The sequence below is a fragment of the Epargyreus clarus genome, unplaced genomic scaffold, assembly GCF_041222505.1.
Source record: "Epargyreus clarus isolate Ecla_fem2 unplaced genomic scaffold, WU_Ecla_fem_2.2 ptg000015l, whole genome shotgun sequence".
Taxonomy (NCBI): domain Eukaryota; kingdom Metazoa; phylum Arthropoda; class Insecta; order Lepidoptera; family Hesperiidae; genus Epargyreus; species Epargyreus clarus.
In genome coordinates, this window is record NW_027332223.1 from 10,119,910 (window position 1) to 10,137,331 (window position 17,422).

Here is a 17,422-nt window from a genome sequence, read left to right on the forward strand (position 1 = left end):
AGATTTTTTTTATATTTTTTTACTTTACTACCGACTAAGTTGAGCCGTTTACAAAATTTATATAGACAAACACCAGACCAAAAAAAAATTGGTTTAACCCGTTTCTATACCCATAACAGTATAGGTACATATGAGCAGAGCATGTAGGTAATTATTTAAATGTAGAACAACAACCATGCAAAATTTAATTACGAACGATTTATAAATTAATGATGGAAATTTTACTTTGGATCCGTGCTCACGTGCAAACATCTCGTTCATTATGAATTAAATTTATTATATCATCTTTCTTAAGTTATTAAAGAGAGTTTTACACCACTCAACATCCAGTAGCTATCCAAAGATCCAGTGTCATTGAATTTAACTAAATAAGTAATATTAGTTACTAATTTATTTATTTCGAGCATTTATTACAACTTCATTTTACCTCATTTTTCGTACATTGTTCTTAATACGAATTATCATGTGTGCCTGTTTTTACTAAGTATGTACCAATTATGTTTTAATTTACTGGAAGCAATGAATAGACAAGTACTGAGAATAGATTCAAGTGGAATATAATAAATAATATGTAGTTAAAAAAAACTAAAAAATACGCTTTTATAAAAAATTCGACCAAAAAATGAAAAATAAATAATAGTTTAAAAAAATACACTTTTTATAGAAAATCCAACTAAAAAATAGAAAATATTTTTTTTAAAATTTGAATTAAGAATAGTGTAAATAAGATAAAAATATTTTTTATTGTAAAAAAAGCGTGGGGTGCATGGTGTCAATAGTTATAAATATTTTATTGATAGATATTGAGTAGAAGGATTATCATTTTGATAATATCTTAAAAAGCACCCCACGCTTTTTTTACATTAAAAAATATTTTTATCTTATTTACACTATTCTTAATTCAAATTTAAAAAAAAATATTTTCTATTTTTTAGTTGGATTTTCTATAAAAAGTGTATTTTTTTAAACTATTATTTATTTTTCATTTTTTGGTCGATTTTTTTATAAAAGCGTATTTTTTAGTTTTTTTTAACTATTATTTATTTTTCATTTTTTAGTGATTATTTTAGCGATTATTACGTAGTGTATTATGAAGTTTATCTTTCGAATCAGCATCAGCACCTTTGCTTAGCAGTGCAAAAATGAATATTGGGTCATTGTTTAACACAGCTGTATGAAGTGGTGTTTTACATTGGTGTTTATTTTTATTGTTAACGTGAAAATCCCAGAGGAGTTGTTGAATGACATCCGAATTGCCAATGCTAACTGCTTTCTTTCATAATTTATACCATATCCCAGGTCCTCTATCTTGGATAAAAGTAATCACGGAAAAAGGATGATAGAGCATCTTTTAAAAACAGGCGCTGATGGCAATACTCAAGAGAAAAACGGTCAACTGCTTTACATCTAGCCATTTCAAAAGGACGTCGTCCAATCATCGATTTAATATTACAGCATGATGATGTTAATATCAAAAATAATTATAGAATTTCTTCTCTTTGTGTTGCTGCTGCCTGCAGAGATTTTAAAACTGTTAGTAGTTTAATTAATTTTACAGCTCGAGTTAATAATATAAGTTGTGACTATGACGATGAGCTAAAATCATATATGCCTTTACATTTGGCAGCAAGAAATGGGAACAATGAAATAGTGGAAATCATGTTAAAGGAAGGTGCAGATGTTGAAGTGCTGAATGAATAAGGATGATGAGACACCGCTTCATGATGCTATTAACAACGGACGCGTCGAAGTTGAGGTCAGGTCAGGTCAGATCAGGTCAGGTCAGGTCAGGTCAGGTCAGGTCAGGTTAGGTTAGGTTAGGTGAACGGCGCGCCTGGTAGATTCCTTTATTGGTCTAAACGCAGACCTTCCGGGTCTCAGGAAAACAAAAATCGCTGATCCTGATTATCCTAGTAAGGATAACGAGTCAGAATGTTTAAAATATTGAATTGTCATCGGTCCTTAATAAGTATGCCAAATTTCAAGTTAATCCGACGTTTTGAAGGGGGTTAAAATCATGTTCAAAGATTCCGTTACATACTAACATACCAACATACATACGTCTGAAGCTAATAAAAGCGTATTAAAAAGTGTTCTGGACTCCTCAATTATTCAACAAAATAAAAATGTCTCGTATTAATCTAAAAGTATTATTAGATAGATTGTATTTATGTATTCACGTTAAAATATCTTCATTCATTATATGTACCTACATATCTTTGTAGTACGACAGCTACTAGAAATAAATTCATTCCATTTTAATATAGGCAAAAATTAAAGGTACTTAATTTTACATTTAACAAAATCCAAAAAAAAAACATTACTACCTATAGCTTACGGGATAAAATATATAATTAATCCTAATACTAATAAAGTAGGTATCAATCTCAATTAAATTATTTATCGATGTTCTTAGGTAAAAAATATACATATTAAGAATACTAAATTTTACACGAAAATTGTATAGTTGATACACATACGTTTTATTTGAATCTACATGTAGACAATATTTTTATTGTATTTTTCGATTTTTTATATTGGCAAATGGAAAATAAATGTTTCTAATTCCACAGCACTTGTGTGTTTTATTTTAGAATTAAGATGTATTACTTAGCTAATGATACACGCTGATATGATTAGATCTTTATCTTTGCCTATGGGTATTTACATGCCTAATTCTGAAAACTAATTTTACATTGTATAATTATTTCATTTTAAAGTGGCAGAAATCTTGGTGAATCTATTTACGTGCTTAGCAGATAAGGCAAATTTAAGTCTTTTAAGTCCTTATCACACACTTAAGTTAGGATTCCTGTCCTGTTGAAAGCGTCGGTAGGCAACAATGGCCATTTAACATCAAGTGATTAATAAACACATATTCATTATTGACTACTGCCGGGTCTCTTGTCAGAAAAATAAATTTAAATCACAGCCAACAGAACGATGAATATTAATTGTATGACGTTATACAAAAGATGCTTATTATAATAATGTTAAACACACTAACAATTTGTTATAACTCGTATATTGTTTATTTATAACAAGGTGTTAAAAATGTATATAAAAATCAAATATGGTTACGTAAAATTCGGACAACAAACCTAAACAAATAATTTAACGCGGCGGACCTTCAAACTTTTTAGTCAACAGAACTATTCGTTCAGCTTCTCTGATCCCACTTAGTCTTGCTCCATGCACGGTAGCGAAATATCCTGGAACAGTTGCTTCACCGGCAAATAAGAGGATAGGAGGCTGAGGATCACACGGGCCTGGCACAGGAGTACCAAGTTCACACTGGTGACTTACAGTAGAGCAACAACCCATATATGAGTAAGCACCACAAAAATGAGGATCAGATGCCCAGCGGGAACGCAACATCATTTGCGGATACGGCAGGCAAGGGTTTCCAGTAAATCTACGCAATAATTGCGTTAATCCTTCAGCGACGTCATTATCTACCATAGATTCCATTACAGCCGCTTCCTGTCCAGAAACCCAAGCACACAGTACATGCTTGCTACCCGGCATTTCATCTACGGCGCAAATACCACGAGTCCAATCACACCGACATTGGAGTTCTTCAGCCGACCAAGCTAACTTTAAATTACCTTCGTGACAAACCCAAAAAGGCTCAGCGTATTCAAGAAATATTTTATCACTAAGCCCATAACCTAAACTGCAAATAGCATTCAGTTTGCAAATGGGTAAAGGTGGTGCAAATAATTTATCAGCTTGACACTTCAGGCAGCCAAGAGACATCGTAAGTATCACATAGTCGGCGGTGATTTCTTCACCATCACAACATTTTACCAAAACACGTCCAGAGCCTGCTTGTCCTTGTCCCCAGCGCACCACATTTACAGGTTTATTGTATCTTATGCAATTATCTGGTAGATCCCTCAACAAAGGGGCCATCACACCTACATACCCTAAAGGAACTCTTACGTTTCCTCCAGGAAGTTCAATGTAGCTACCATATTGATCAGCGCTAACGAGGGACAAATCATCTCCGCACCTATTGCGTAAAATATTGGTTAATCCAAACATTACCCGAGCAGCATCATATCTCTGGTCTTCTGGGAAGTTATGCAATTCTTGTTGGATCCGCAAACCAATAAAATTAAGTAAAGTTCCATGCGGACGTTCGCCACCTAATCTAAATAAATTTGCAGCTTGCTGCTCTATTTGTCGAAAAGTATGATAAGCGGTAATAGTAACTGGCAAATCAATAGCTCGCCCCTCACTGGTGCAAAACAATCCGCGAGAAGCGTCGAGTCGAGGCAATGGTGTTTGCAAGAGCCTGTCTTGTGACGCTAAAGTATATACAGAATTGGGTAAACAAGCACCAAAAATCCACTCCGCACCCATTTCAATTATTGCGTCGCCAAGCCAACAGGAATGGATGCGTCCACCAGGTCTGGAACACAATAATTTTTTTAGTATTCTTATGTGTCTAAAACAAATGATATAATGATGATAATATTATACTTGATTTAAATTCTACCTTTCCTTGGCTTCTAGTACTACATAGTTTCGAATCCCGCACTGCTGCAGCCGGTGGGCGGCGGATAGGCCCGCCATACCTGCGCCCACTATGATAACGCGTGGTTCCTGGCAGGTCGGGTTGATGCTGCAAGAATCCATGATGCACTGTTCCTGCCCCGACGCACTTACAGCACTGCTCAGTGCTCTGCATGATGTTTTTGGTATTCTTTTTACTACCTTTGCTACTTGCTCTGTATTTAGATACTTGAGGGTGACAATAAAACCTTGCGGCACGTAAGATTTTAAGCTTGACAACTTCATTTTGGTGAACAATTAATCACGTCTAATATGTTTCAAAGACATCTGGAAAGATGCATCTCACTATCTAATTTTGTGATTATTCATAAAATGGTGCTGATGAGTAATATGACATAGTTGACACAATCAAAGAGGACGGCTAGAATATTTGTTTTCGTTAAATAGAGTATTTATGGCCTGACTTGTAGATTTGGCTATTCTAGTTCACAGTTCACCCTCTTTTATAGATAATTAACCGACTTCCCAAAGGAAGAGAAGTTATCTATTTCCGCACGTATATTTTTTTAACTGTTTTATCTTTTGGATAATGGAGAATTTGCCAATAGAATATTTTGAGTAGTGGTGGATTTGCCAGTAGGCTCATTAGACTGGAGCCTAAAATGGCAGATTTTACTTGTAATGGCACTAATAAGCTAAAGAATAAATAGCAAAACAATTAATTAATTAAAAATATCAAAAGCCCGACTGCACCAAAAAGGCTGAAGTAGAATTTCCAAAAGCAGCGAAATAGGCATTTCATTATTTATATCCAGAAAGCCAAAACAAAGTTTCATAGTAGGTGTCTGCTTCAAAAACAAAAGACGTTCAAACAATATTATCCTATTTTATCCTCGTAGTGCTCATTTACGCTATATAAAGAACTTATGTGTAAAATTCCAGCACTGAATTCACGGAAACCGCTGAACTTAAGCAGTTCAGCGGTTTCCCTTTGTGTTGATCTCTGGCACAGCAACTCACTCATTTAGTCAGACAGTCATCTCGATGTGTATATACGAGTATATATGTACTAGCTAACCCGGCAAACGTTGTGTTGCCATATAAATAAAAAAAGTTAAGGGTGAACAACCCTTATCAATTAGGGGTAAAAAAAATAGATAGTGGCCGATTCTCAGACCTACTGAATATGTATATAATATTTGGTGAAAATCGGTGAAGCCGTATCGGACGAGTACGGTACCTAACACGAGAATTTTATATATAAGATATATTATATAATGTATGTGTAATCTCCTCTTAATTTCCTTTATTTTGAACGATAGGTTTGGTTAACTTTTTTTAAAACGTGTTACTATTTCGCGAAAAACTCCACCATTTACGGTCTATAAAATATATAACTTCAGTAAATCAAAGTTTCGGTAATTATTTTACCTCGTTAGAGACAGAATTTCATTATTTTTATCCAACAAGCCTGATACAAAATTCCATAGTGTTTGCTTCAAAATTGACGATTGTAAAAATTAACTTTTAACCCTTATTTTACCCTCTACGGGGTTGATTTTTCGGAGGAGGATAACTAAGTGCGTCCTTGTTCCTATCCAGAAAGTCAAATACAAAATTTTACAGTAGTTGCTTAAAAATTAAAGGATTTCAAAAAAACTGTTTTCCTCTATTTTACCCTCTTAAGGGTAGAATTTCCAAAAGGCCTTAATTACTTAAAGTACTTAATCACGCTATATAGAGAATCTATGTGCAAATTTTCAAAACTGTAAGGTCCTTGGTTTAGGCTGTACGTTGATTTCTGAAAAATGAAAAAGTCATTGAGTTAGTCAGTCAGTCAGTCACCTTGCTGTTTTATATATATACAAATATTTTTTTATAATCTCCGTTTAATTTCCTTTCATTTGATACCCTACTCGATAGGTTCGGTTAACTTTTTTTTTAAATGTGTTACTATTTCGCGCCCAAAACCCGCCATATTGATTTCTTTTTACTAACACCTATCTAAGGACACTCGGGTCATTGAGACAAATATAATCTCACTCTAACTGTTGAAATTCATCCAGCCGTTTTTTAGATCGGTTCAAATAAAGAAAGACAAACATACAAGATACGCGTGAAAAACATAACCCTTCCTTGGCAGTCGGGTAAATAGTCATGTAACTGTCCGACTTGCTAAGTAATGAATCCGAAAACTTCTGCATAGATGAGGATCCTAGTAACCTTTAATCCTCGCGAGTTGATACAATCACTATATTATGCTAGGTCAGATTAGCTCGGCCCGACAGTTTTACATGGACAATGTTCACCTAAGAGTTTTATGTCCCACCACGGAACAATAAAAACAAGTACCCAACACATTTATTGTTCAAGCTTGCAAAACTGTCTGGCCAATCTAATCTAACAGGCACTATCTCTTTCGCCTGTTCTCCTTTATGACGTTATAAAAATAGGACTTTAACTCATGCTAAACTATAAATACTAGTGTCAGTTTTTATTAGATAAGATATAATAGCAAACATACTTTAATTATACCTACTTTCTACATTTATCAATTAGCCAAGTAAAATGCTCGTATGCATCCGTATGCTCGTGTTTAGGAGTCCAATAAAAAAACATATTGCCTATAGGTTCATACATTTATTGAATATAACGACTTAGGTAACTTTAATTACTCATAAATTAGGTAGGTACATATTCATAACAATAATCCGAAGATATAATAACATACATTGTTATACATATCTAAAGATCTGATATAAATTAGACTATACTTCTAATAAACATAATTATTGTAGGCACGTCCTAGGTGCGAAAAGATTTCTCAGTTATTAAGTTTACCATCTATTCATGCAACTATTAAATTGGTAGGTAATTAAGATAATACTTTAAATAGATTATAATAACATACTTTAAATATTTTGATATCGATAGTGATTTAGATTTATCTAACAAGATTAGGTAGTACATTTAAGTAGACATGAAGAAGCCTAAGGTTGAATATTAATAGCATAACTTTATTGCTGCACGATGTAACAACTATTTTCTTATTATTTGTATATATATTTTTTTATTTTTCTTGCAGTACTTCATCAGCGGATGCCTTGACTTCTGCCCAAGACAGCTGAATATCGCTATCTTCAGTGTAACGGGAACATATCGCTAATCTCAGGAAGTAAGTATCGTCTATTTTAGACGGAACCAAGTGGATCTTTCCGCGGCCGTTGATGCGCCGTAGGAGCGCTTCGTTGATTTCATTATCGCCTTTGAGCCTAAAGCAAACTAATCCCATAGTTACCTCGTCGAATATCTCAAACCGTTCGTCAGAAGTGCAGAGGTTTTCGAAAAGATGTGCTAGAGCGATGTGCTTTCGGATGTGTTTCTGGAGATTCTCCACACCGAAGAGCCGGAGGACGAACCACAACTTGAGGGATCGGAACCGTCGGCCGAGAGGGATCTGCCAGTGGCGATAATCGGGTGCGGATCCCTGTTGTTCGTATTTCAGGTAGAGCGGGTCGACGTTGAAGGCGTCAACGATCCAACGGGGCTGCTTCAGCCACAGGGCGGAGCAGTCGAAGTTGACGAGGAGCCACTTGTGCGGGTTGAAGTTAAACGAGTCTGCCTTCTCGACACCCTTCATGAGGTAGCGGTACTCGGGGCAGACAAACGCGGAGCCGGCGTAGGCCGCGTCCACGTGCAGCCACACGCGCGCGTCGTTGCACACGTCGCCCAGCTCGTCCAGCGCGTCGAACGCGCACGACGACGTCGTCCCCAGAGTCGCTACAGCCTGAATCAAATGAAAATAATTATCATCTGTCATCTACTTATCAATATCTCACTTTAAAAAAACATAGGATAAATAAAAAAAACATAGGAAAGGGAAAAAAGGGAAGGTATGAGGCGTATGTCATTTCCAAAATGTAGACGAATCTTCGTACTATAAAATCCGTCAAGCCATTTCGACTGTAGGACATGCCAAAGATAGATAAAAACATTACCCACTGTAGCCGTAGTAGCACCACACCTATTTCAGCCTAACCGCAGTGTTAAGCTATGTTCTGGTTTGAAGGGTGTGGTAAGGGAGACATACTTATTCGAAGCATTCCAATATAGTCCTCAGCGCATTTTAGGACGAGCTCAGACAGGAATTCTAATTTTATCGGGAGTTACCTGTAGATATAGATGTACATTGTACATGGGCTGCACTTATCATCAGGTGGACTGCTCGTATACTGCTACTCATATATTATAAAAAGTCGAGTTAAAAGAAATATAAAAGCAACTAACAAAGAAGGGAATGAGTCCTTTCTTGGTGTCCTCCTCGATAGCGTCACGGAGCGCGTCACCGCGCAGCCGGTGGCGGGCGTCGGGCGCCAGCGAGCGCAGCCGCACTCCACCCAATAGACCCGCGCGCTCCACTGACGAGTGCGCTTGTTCTGGAAAATTGATTCAAAAAATTAAGAATGAAAAATGAAACGAAAATTGGAACTTGGAATGAAAAGTGGAAATATAAGCTCTCACGCTGGTAAACGAAGTTCAAAATATTTGGCTTTTCGGATATTTTGATTGACTAGGCCTAGGCCTTCTAAATCCTTTTCATTTTGAGAGTAGACCCGTGTACAGCAGTATAACAATAATAAACTTTGCATTTTTAATTTATATTATTAATAAATTTCGGGTCGTGGTACAGATACTGAAGATACTGCTAGGGCTGTATCATCCAAAGTAGATACATCAGGAAACCGAGGACTTTTCACATCTTCGATAATATTATAAACCAACTTCCAGGCATAATGAATCAAAGGTAACTTTGGAAAATCAAATAAAAGAGACGTTTAGTTCCGCAAAAATACACAAAAAAACGACATTATTCCTTGTGTTGTAGTACTCAGAATTTTATGTATATTTTATTTTAATTAATAAGCGTCAACTACTTAAAAGTATACTAACTGTTGCAATATCCCACAAGTTTAGATAGAATTTCAGTGTCGCTCCACTCAGGGTGTTGTTCCTTCACTCTGTGCATCATTCGGGATTTGGCCCCCAGGAGTGCGACCAGCGTGGCCTCGCTCGCAGTACCCTGGATGACGCCACCGGCCTCGCCGCCTGATCGCGCGAGGAACTCTTCGGGGAGTCCAAGCATCTGGCCCAACCAGTCGAGCATCACTACTTCTAACTCCGTGCATGCGGGGCTGGCGATCTAAGGAAGATAAGTACATTCTATCAATCAAAGTGTATTTCAGTAATTAGGTATTTATTCACACGCTATCATATTTAAATATTTACATAATAATTTAATTCAATAATAGGTAAACACGTACGTCAGAACTAAAAAATATCCGATGTTAAAAACGTAAACGAAAACATAGATAATGTTCATATCACATGTCCTACACCTACAACCGAAGTATTATGTTATTTGTATTGCTTAAAGTAATGATGTGCCGAGTCGGCCTTTTTTGGTATTCGAGTACTTTAGTACTCATATAAAAAAGAATCGTGTCAGTACTCGAGTCCAAAGTATTCACAAAGTACTCGAGTACTTTGCACAACATACAGTCCAATAGCACGGATGAGCAAAAAAAAAAAAAAACGCCACTCCCTACACAAAATTAAACAAGTTTTTACTTGTACGAGTAGTAGTTGTAGTGTACGAGTATCGTCAGTATTCGAGTATTACTGGTACTCGAGTATCACTATTGGTACTCGAGTATGCGAGTTTATGTAAGTACTCGAGTACTGACTCGAGTCGACCTGACTCGGCACATCTCTAGCTTAAAGGCTCAACTATTATGATTATACTTGAATGAGATTGTGACTTTTTTCTCAATAAAAATTAAATGAAATTACTTAATACGATTAACCAGGAAAAGCATTTTGTGATACCTACTTGTTTTGAGGATAGAGTATAATACTTACAAGTAGATAGGTACGTACACTAGTTCATTAATTATATTTTCATAGTACTTATCCAAGTACTTTAAAAATGTAAGAGAAAAAAGTTTTTTTTTTTTTTTTATAATATAAGGGTAGCAGACGAGCATGCAGTCCACCTGATGGTAAGTGGCTACTGCCGCCCATGGACATCTGTAATCAACCCCAGATAGGATTAGATATTCCTACCTGAGGTCGGCCACAGATGCGCCGCTACCCCTGAGGACTAAGCTGGAACGCCTCGGAAAAGTATGTCTCCCTTACCACACCCTTCAAACCGGAACACAGCAGCGCCTAACACTGCTGTTATTAGGTAGAAATAGGTGTGGCGGTGGTGCCGCCGGAGTCGAACCATAAAATGTTCTACCACCTTCAAGTATTTTATATTATGCTAAAACTGTCTTTAGTACCTAGTACCAAAAACCTTTTCAGTACGCTAATTGTGTATGGTACCCACAATCTTTAAATGTTATCATTAAATGCCAATTTTAATAAAAATACATATGCGACCTACACCGATAGCAGAATCACATTTTTTGTGGCTACTCTTTTTATCAGTGAGACCACTAGGTACGTGCGCATTTGCATTTTTAATTAACAAATATTATTTGATTTCTTTTATATTGAGTCCTTAGGTGTCCTTGGATGTCCTTAGTGTCCTTGTGTGTATTCTTAAAAAAAATATGACAGCAACCTGACAAAAATGAAAAGGGACAAAAGTAGAGATAGGATCATTAAAGAGGGTAACAAAAAAATAAGAAACAACTTAAAATTACGTACTTTGATACAATTAATTGCGTTTTAATTATATGGCCAATACGTGTAGATACCTAAATATTTTGTTACATAAATATTAAAATATCAAATTTGCAAATATGGGTATAAATATGAAGTGTAACAATATATTCACTAAATGGGGTTCTGGCATAGACGGAAGTAGAATTCGCCGTTTCTTATACCTAGGAATATATCGACGAAAAACAAACATAAAATACCTGTTTTAATGATTACTTAAATCAGTTTATTGGCAAAAAAAACCGGAACCTTATTTGCGGAAATATGTACACGTCTGGTCATATACCAGTTACATAGATCGGCTCTATTTAACTATTAGTAGTAAAGTTTTGTCACGATTAATCTTAAACGTTCGATAAAAAAATAATTAATCATAGAGACAATATCCTTATCGTATTGTGCGTGACTGGTTTTCCTTGTTCGCGTTTTAGTAATTGTAACATTGACACTGGCATTGAGTATGCATAGCTCTTATGACATTGCGGTTTGCGGTGTGTGACTACCGCACCTACCTACTTCATTCATATGTTTTGCTATATATGGTGCAAACTGAACAATTGGCAAGGCAGGTTGACGAAATACGATTATTTTGCAAACAGTTTTTGTGACTGCCGTAGAACTATCGTCGGTACAGGACAATCAACTAATAAATCACAAAATAACATTAATTTACAATTTTCGAATTAACTACCTAGGTATTACATAGGTTCTATTTTATAACTTGCTTGTTTAATCTCTCACGCTTGAGTTTGTGGGTTCGAATCTGGAACCTTTGATCTGCTTAATGATATTTGAAATTCAACTAAGTAATCGAAATTGGTCGCTATGGTGACCTATAACCCTAAATTTTGTACATACTTCATTGAGAGATGCCTATGAGATTTCTGAATCATAATATGATAAAAGTAAAAGCTTTGAAAAGTCTTCTTACCCAGCTGAAGCCAATGCAAGCGATGGCACCGCTCAGCATGTCAGCTACGATGGCGGGGTAAGAGTTGGCAGTAGGGAAGTAGGCATGGAAGCGCGGCGAGTGCCAGTGTGTGACGCCGGACATGATGACGCGTTCGATATCCGCCATCACAGCAGTCCAGGGCTCCGCTTTCTCGGGTGCCTGCTCAGGTACTAACGGACGCAGGTACCCCGGCTTCACTGATGGTACCACTTGTCTGGAAATTAGAGATTGGGATACGTAAGATGGTGCTGAAATGTTTCATTGTTGTTGTTTGCAGATGGTAGAGCTTTCTGGTTCGACTTCAGAACCACTATTTTGTAACTGTAGTCTTAAACTCTGCTGTGTTCTGGTTTGAAAAGTGTGACAAGGGTTATAGGTACATTTATATACCTATGAATCGTTCCTTAATCTTCGGCGTGGCTATAGCCCTCCTCTGGTAGAACTTGTAGAACTGTATTATTGATGAATTACTTCGCGTGTGTTAATATTAAGTATAACAGGTTTGCTTACCTGTCTCTTATATTTTCCAAGTATTCCGCTATGTAGTCAGCCATAGCTTTGGCGAAATCCTTAAATTCAGGCGCCTCCATTGCTCCTGTAAAATAAAACAACCGATCTCTCTATAAATTATATTCATAAATTAATTTTTTATGAATGTAATAAATACATAAGTGCAATCATAATTATCTGCAAAAAATAATAACGGAATACTGCGCTGGGGCCTACGCTCACAAAATAAACAAAGGCATAATAAGGAATACAGTAAGTTTACAATTATAGCACAAATCAAGATTAAGCCAAAACGCTAGAAACAGATTGAATACTTTGCACAAACCGATTTGTAATTTTAGATCCTGCTCCATCTTGGACATATCTAAAACAGGAGTTTTTGTAATGAGTAAGACATTTCAGTTAGGTACTTAAACGTCCGCATTCGACTCCATCTGCATTCAGTACCTCTACTCACAATAAAATTATCATCTAGATTTTCTATTAATTAATTTCTTTAACGACGACTATTTTTGAGTGCAATTCCCATCAAAACAAATACAGCCTTTGGCGAGATGAGATGGCAGATAGAGTCAAATGCGTTATTTCATATCAGATATTTTAGTAAAAAACTGAAACTAATTTATTCTAGAGGTCGATAAATAGGTAGGTACAGTAATTTATCTAGTTACTTTACTTACTGTGTAATTTTTCAAAAATCGTGTTTGATTTTGAAACGTTCAGTATAAATTAGAGCAAAATATATCAGTTACATATCTTAACGCATTGATTACCTATATTATAATTACCTATTCTATATCATTATTTATACCTAGCTGCTGCTAATCAATAGGTATTGCGCAATGATTGTAGGTGTGTTATCTACGCGACCATTAATGACACGTTTATATATTTTGTGAGATTAATGAAGTTACCTATAAATTATTGTTTTTATTCAACATGTAGCGTACAAAAACTTAAACATACAGTATCCTTACGCACTGCATAATTGCGGTGATTATGTATTCTAGTGGAACAACAAAATTTTATAATTCCACGTTCAATGTCGAGAGAGCGGTGTTGAGCGTGCTTGCACAACGCTCTCGGCGAGCAAGTGGTGCGAGGTTACTGGTGGACCTCGCCGATGCTGATCAAACGCTAAACAGTATTTTTAGATAATGCTCAAAATTGTTTTGTTGCATTTAAACGTGACTTTACAATTAAAAGTTGTACCATAATAATATCATAATAATTGTTGAGTCTAAAATTAAAAAAAGTTGTTTTAAACGCACGCCACACCAAATTCATCCAAGATATCATCAAGATATTCATCCATATCATAAAGTAACTATACTGTTCAGTAATTTTTCTATGATTCTGAAACACTAATCTAATTATAAATAATCTAAGTGTAATCTAAGCCATTGCAATACAACTAGTCTTATAAAATACAAAAATCGTAATTGCTTCTTGAAAATATGTTAATATCCACACACACAGTCTACCTTGTAGATCAAAATTAAGAGTCATTTTAACTTTGCATTTTTAATTTATATTACATGACGACCACAGCATGACAGAGGCGATGTGTCACGAAGCTTTCAAATGTTTCAATAACATTAATACTATAAATCATTGACTTAATTACTGCACATGTATAAATTCATTATTTTTATCCATAGATATATTATCCTACTGACATATATCTATGTTTTTATCATACACATAAAGTCAACATGTTTTCGATTCACTTAAAGTCAAGGATAAAAATAAAAAGATAACACGCAAACTTGCGTTTGAAACTTCAGCATTACAGGGAATTGTTATGACTCTGTAATTTAACATTAATTAACACAGTTCCATAAAGACCATAATGATTATTTATAGAAAGAAGGGCAATGGAATAAATTATAAGAAAAATCTTAGGTACCTGAAATTCTTAATAAATGACCTAGTAATACATAGAATTTTGCCATAATTTTGTGCAATTTTCTTTCAACAATCGCATAAACTCTTCACTTAAATAATTAATAAGTAAAATATAATAATTAGCGGTTATAATTATTTACAGTCATAGAATACTCTGAACAAGTGATTAGATACATAACAATAGATTTATGATATTTTATTAAGGTAAACAATTTTTGGAAGAAACATAATAAAAATTTAAAAATAATAAACATTTACAATAATTGTAAAACTAACAGTAAAAGTAGGAAAACGAAGTTATCCTGAAAGAGACAAACCAGGTGAACGGGTATTTCCTCGCGCCTCGTGAATAAAGCCCCGAGAACCAGTATAAGGTTTATCACCTCTGTATTTTCCTTATAAGTACGAACGCATGATGACGTTATGACGTCGGTTCCGAATTAAAATTGTTTGTCTTTTATCAGTAGGAATTCCCGTGTTCTTTGATTTCATTTACCGTCGGCTTTTAATAACCCTGTATAAAATTTCCGCTTGTAATAAATTCCATCCTACTCATAAATAAACAAAAATTGTAAATACAACCAATACAAGAACAGATACTAACCTAAATAAGTCATTTAAATATACGCGTGGGAGAAAATCGAATGGGAGCCCTTATAATACAATGAAGTAAGTGCAGCTTCCTACTCTTTGATAAGCGTAGATACGAGCTAATTGATTTTGGTAGAGTTTGCGAAGCGGCGAAACCTAAATAGACTCTACATGGGGTGGAACCACATACGAAAATAACTTGCAAATATATTTTACTCTTCATGTTCGAGTTTTTTGTGTTGAATGTTGATACAAAATGTTTATTGTTGCTCTTGATTATAATCATGTCAAGGTTGAAATAATTTAATAGATTCGGTACCTAATTGTATTGATTGTGTCGATCTTAGTGTGTAAAAACAAGTTCATTTATTAATATAGAAAATGTCTCCTGATACATTGTTTTGGTAAGATTAAGTATGTCGTATCTTAAACTTTGACGAGGAAGGTTGAGGTCAAATAATCGAAAGTCAGTATTTAAGCCAATTATATCAATGACTTTAGAGATATACATATTTCAAGGTTCCAATATAGAACAAACCAGGAAGATTCATAAATCGTGATTTAAAACAAAATTGATAAAATTTATTAGTACTGATAAATTTTATCAATTTTGTCTATAATAATTCGAAATTTCACAATTTTAGGGTTCTAAGCGAAAAAACTAAAAGAAAACTGTTCAGTTGAGGATCACTTTTGCGTCCGTTCTTCTGTCACAGCCAATTTGCTCCGAAACTACTAGACCAAATGATTTGGAATTTGATTCTTACATTACAGGAAAATCGGACTAGTAGTTTGGCGAGGACTATACTAACGCGCGATCTCTACACTGTTCACATATTTTTTTTTAACAAAAAAATACAACTGACTTGCTGACAAATTATTTAAGCAGATGTTGATTTCCTTTCAACAAACAGCTTTTGAAATGAAAAAAGAAAATTGCAATTGGACCAGAATTACACGAGTTATTCAAGTTTATAAGAAATAAGGTTATTAGGTTTTTTTTTGGGAAATCTAGCGAAAATTTTCCAATTTCCACGAAATGGAACCCCCTGTTAGCCGCAAAAATTGGTGTTTGATTTGAATCATGACAACCGTTCACAGCATTGCGAGAAAATCGCTGGATATACAAAAAAAATCTTGACAAACAGGAAACATCTCTTCTTTGAGAAGCCGGTAAAAATGCTCTTTCGTTTCCCACCTTCCGTTGTTTTAAAATCCAAGACTATATAAATACATCTTATTTAACAGTTAATATAAATACACTATGTCAACATAATGTATTTAAAGAGTAAATTCAGAAATATATTTTATGGTCTATAAAATTAAAGTTACAGATAAAACTCACAATGTAATAGTTCTTTCTCAAATCATTAAATTATTTGTTATGTAATTGATATTCAAACCAAGTTTAAGTTTGTCCGTATGTTTACGATGCTCCTATAACTGAGGTAATACAAAATGCTAATTTTTTTTTGTATTGTAATCACCATTTTAGGCTGTAAATATATTTTTCATTAATAAATTGGTATTTCAATACAAATTAGTGACTGTATAGTTTTAAAAGCGCTAATTACCTGTTAAGTAACTCTGACTCTACATTTACTTATTATAATTACCTATTTACCTCTTTGTCCCATTGTATCATCAATATGATAAATATGAATATTATAAAACAGTTAACTTTTATCTCATCAAATTATATCTTCTTTCAAAGATTATCTAATCTTTGAAAGAAGATATAATTTGATGAGATACTATCTAGTAGGTAAAGTTTTTTTATCTGTAACACTACGCGACCATTATCTCCGAGATTATAAATAATTTGAACAATTTATTTCTACTTTTATTTTATATACTACATGTACATTACTTGAATTAATATGAAACAGGATTAAACCGATAGCTTAATACCTATAGCCTCAAGGACTTACTATTAAATTTGAAACGGTGACACTTAGTTCAACTCAGTGCGAATATCAAAGGCCGAACTTAATAGTGTTATCGGTATAATTAACAACTCACCGGAGTATATAGAAGCTTCTATGAATAATAATGCACTTAAATTACTGACTATACTGTAAATCACTGAACTGGTGACGATTTGTATGTAAGGATAAATATAATATTGAATTGATTTGTTTTAAAAGAACCGCCGTGAATCGCGGTACGTCCTACTGGCAATCTGGCTCGCACTACGCCCGCCGCCGCGAA

The 17,422-nt window shown here is 34.8% G+C and overlaps 2 protein-coding genes across 3 annotated transcripts; both read right to left on the bottom strand.

Moving 5' to 3' along the window:
* Positions 1 to 3,006: 3,006 nt before the first annotated feature.
* On the bottom strand, positions 3,007 to 4,957 carry LOC140748118 (spermine oxidase). The gene is made up of 2 exons (XM_073080852.1): positions 4,505 to 4,957; positions 3,007 to 4,417 (listed from the first exon to the last, which is right to left on the bottom strand). The coding sequence occupies exons 1-2, from the start codon at positions 4,804 to 4,806 to the stop codon at positions 3,115 to 3,117; spliced, it is 1,605 nt and encodes a 534-aa protein (XP_072936953.1). The 5' UTR covers positions 4,807 to 4,957; the 3' UTR covers positions 3,007 to 3,114.
* A 2,184-nt stretch (positions 4,958 to 7,141) lies between these two features.
* On the bottom strand, positions 7,142 to 17,422 carry LOC140747966 (aromatic-L-amino-acid decarboxylase). Of its 2 annotated transcripts, none has more exons than XM_073080637.1 (6): positions 17,234 to 17,422; positions 12,713 to 12,797; positions 12,182 to 12,416; positions 9,472 to 9,721; positions 8,809 to 8,957; positions 7,142 to 8,308 (listed from the first exon to the last, which is right to left on the bottom strand). In XM_073080637.1, the coding sequence occupies exons 2-6, from the start codon at positions 12,790 to 12,792 to the stop codon at positions 7,592 to 7,594; spliced, it is 1,431 nt and encodes a 476-aa protein (XP_072936738.1). In that variant the 5' UTR covers positions 12,793 to 12,797; positions 17,234 to 17,422; the 3' UTR covers positions 7,142 to 7,591. The 2 variants fall into 2 exon arrangements, with proteins under 2 accessions (XP_072936738.1, XP_072936737.1); XM_073080636.1 differs by lacking the exon at positions 17,234 to 17,422 and adding an exon at positions 13,038 to 13,156.